At 41.4% G+C, this 2,582-nt stretch overlaps 1 protein-coding gene across 1 annotated transcript in view; it reads left to right on the forward strand.

Annotated features, from left to right (window-relative positions):
* The window catches only part of LOC104800904 (ENHANCER OF AG-4 protein 2-like), a 9,695-nt gene that overhangs the window by 3,468 nt on the left and 3,645 nt on the right, over nt 1-2,582 (forward strand). The window contains exons 4-9 of the mRNA XM_010523899.2: nt 1-521; nt 608-1,121; nt 1,389-1,497; nt 1,722-1,834; nt 1,908-2,095; nt 2,275-2,577. Of these exons, the coding sequence (XP_010522201.1) occupies nt 1-521; nt 608-1,121; nt 1,389-1,497; nt 1,722-1,834; nt 1,908-2,095; nt 2,275-2,577 (1,748 nt within the window). The remainder of the gene's footprint in view (nt 522-607; nt 1,122-1,388; nt 1,498-1,721; nt 1,835-1,907; nt 2,096-2,274; nt 2,578-2,582) is intronic.

Here is a 2,582-nt window from a genome sequence, read left to right on the forward strand (position 1 = left end):
CCTGCTGATGGATCCAAAAGTGTTCATACTCATCACTGCACCTCTATCAAAACTAAGCCATCTGTTGGGTTGACTGGCAGAGAAAATACTGATCCAAGGAAATCACCTCGGGGAAAACATAGTGAGGATGTTTCACCTGCACTAACAGAAAGTGTGGAGAAGCCTATTAACAGCTCGTCTATTGGAAATCCAACAAACGAGTTGCCACCAAAGGATGTCAAGCAGATCTTGAGATCTCCAAAGAAGTCTCCTCAGTCTTTTCTGGCTAACAAACAGGCTGCAGGACGAAATAAATTTGCAAAATCCTCTGCAAAGGTTTCTGTTGCTGCGATGCAAAGGAAAGCTCAAGTTGATTCTTCTAAGGATGCAGGTGTGGCTTCTGATAAAGTGAACTCTTTCCAATCTCAGCTGGAAACTGAGAGAAATCAATCAGCTTCTTCTGGGGAAAGACCAAGACCTCCTGCGAAAGCTGTGCCACTTTTGAATGATGCTGGTGTTTCAAGAGAAACTTCTGTAGACGAGTATGTTATGTAATCCTCTTTGTGATACATGTGTTCTTATTTCATTTGATGCTTTTAATCTTTGTCTTTTTTCATTCCGATTATAGGTTTGATGCCAGTCGAGAAAATAGAAGTAATCCATTGATCAGAGCTAGGACTCCAGATACTGCTACATCTATGAAAGACCTAATTGCAGCTGCCCAGGCAAAAAGGAAAGAAGCACATTTGCAAAATTCATATTTTGTGAATCTGAACCCTAGTTTCTTTAGCATCAGTGATGCACAGGCGAGGAGTCACAGCCCCTTCGTGGTTCAGAATGTTGCATCTTCTACTGGCAATGCCATACAGCCCGATGTTCGTGGCCACCAGCAGAACTTTTCTCCGACGATTCATGGTCATCTGTCGTCATCTAAAAATCAGATTGAGGCGGTAGAAAATGAAGAGAGAATGATTAGTTCTGGGCACAGGTCACTTGGAGGTTCTCTGAGTGGTGGCACTGAGGCAGCTGTTTCTCGGGATGCTTTCGAGGGAATGATAGAGACTTTATCAAGAACTAAGGAAAGTATTGGCCGTGCAACACGCTTGGCAATTGATTGTGCCAAATACGGGATTGCCAGTGAGGTGTGCTGAATTAAATTCTCATTTTTTCACTAGTTTTTGTTTCTATGCCCACATTGTTAATTTTCTCCCAAGGCTGTTAGCCAAGCTGTATAATAAACTTAGGATAGACTGCCAATAAAGAAATCAAGATAGAATTTACCTATGCGGATTTTAGTGGTTGTTTATTGCTGGCAAAGTGTTTTGGTACAATTACAGAGTATGGTGCATAACATGTCGGATAATATGGCTGTTTGCTTAATAGAGATAAATTTGTATGGTTATTTGTAGGTTGTAGAGCTTCTTATACGGAAGTTGGAAAGTGAGCCTAGTTTCCATCGTAAAGTGGACCTGTTCTTTCTGGTTGATTCAATCACTCAGTGTTCGCACAACCAAAAAGGTGAGTTGTTCCTCTGTGGTACTTATGGTTGCCGCCTGTTCTCAGTGAGCACTTAAATCTCTTGAATAGACAACCTGTTCTCAGTGGTCAATCCTCTGTGATTCTTACGGTCTTTGTTTTTTTTTTTTTGTCTTTTTGTTAAACATTATACCTGAATTATTTTCTTATTTCTAACTACTAATATTTAATTTGTGGTTACCTGATGTATGCGAAATCTTCTTCAGGTATAGCTGGTGCGTCATACATTCCTACTGTGCAAGCAGCATTGCCACGTCTTTTAGGTGCTGCTGCTCCTCCAGGAACTGGTGCTCGTGAAAATCGCCGTCAATGTCTTAAGGTTCTACTCTTTGTTTGTTTCAAGGATAACCTTTTATTTGTTGACCAGAGCAATTGACACTCACTCTTACTAGGTCCTGCGGTTGTGGCTTGGGAGGAAAATTTTCCCTGATTCTCTTTTGCGTCGTTACATTGACGATATCGGAGCTTCTGGTGATAATGCAACTATTGGTTTTACCCTGAGACGCCCTTCTAGATCTGAACGAGCTGTAGATGATCCCATAAGGGAAATGGAAGGCATGTTTGTTGATGAGTATGGCAGGTATGCTTTGCACTTATCCTGATCTGTTATTTGCTTTCCAGGTGTGATGTATCTTGTTAATGGAAAGGGTAACCAAATGGTGATATTTATGTTATAGAATATTTTCGAAGATGGTATGTTGCTCTTCTCTCTTAAGGCCTACGAACTTAAATGCTGTCATTAACTGTTTTTTTCTGTAGCAATGCGAGCTTTCAGTTGCCTGGGTTTTTCTCTTCTCACACATTTGAAGATGACGAAGAGGATGAAGATCTTTTAAGCACATTAGGGAAAGCTAAAAATGCTTCTACAGTGGAACCTGTCCATACTCAAGGAGAGCTAGAAATGCGGGATACTACTAATGATAGACGCCATTGTGTTTTGGAGGATGTAGATGGCGAGCTTGAAATGGAAGACGTGTCTTGTCACCCGAAAGATGAACTGCCGTCATCTGCCTGTGAGACCGAAACAAAAGAGCAGCCACTGGATGTCAGGGAACCTGGTGCAACGA

This window comes from Tarenaya hassleriana, unplaced genomic scaffold (assembly GCF_000463585.1).
Source record: "Tarenaya hassleriana unplaced genomic scaffold, ASM46358v1 Cleome10, whole genome shotgun sequence".
Lineage (NCBI taxonomy): Eukaryota > Viridiplantae > Streptophyta > Magnoliopsida > Brassicales > Cleomaceae > Tarenaya > Tarenaya hassleriana.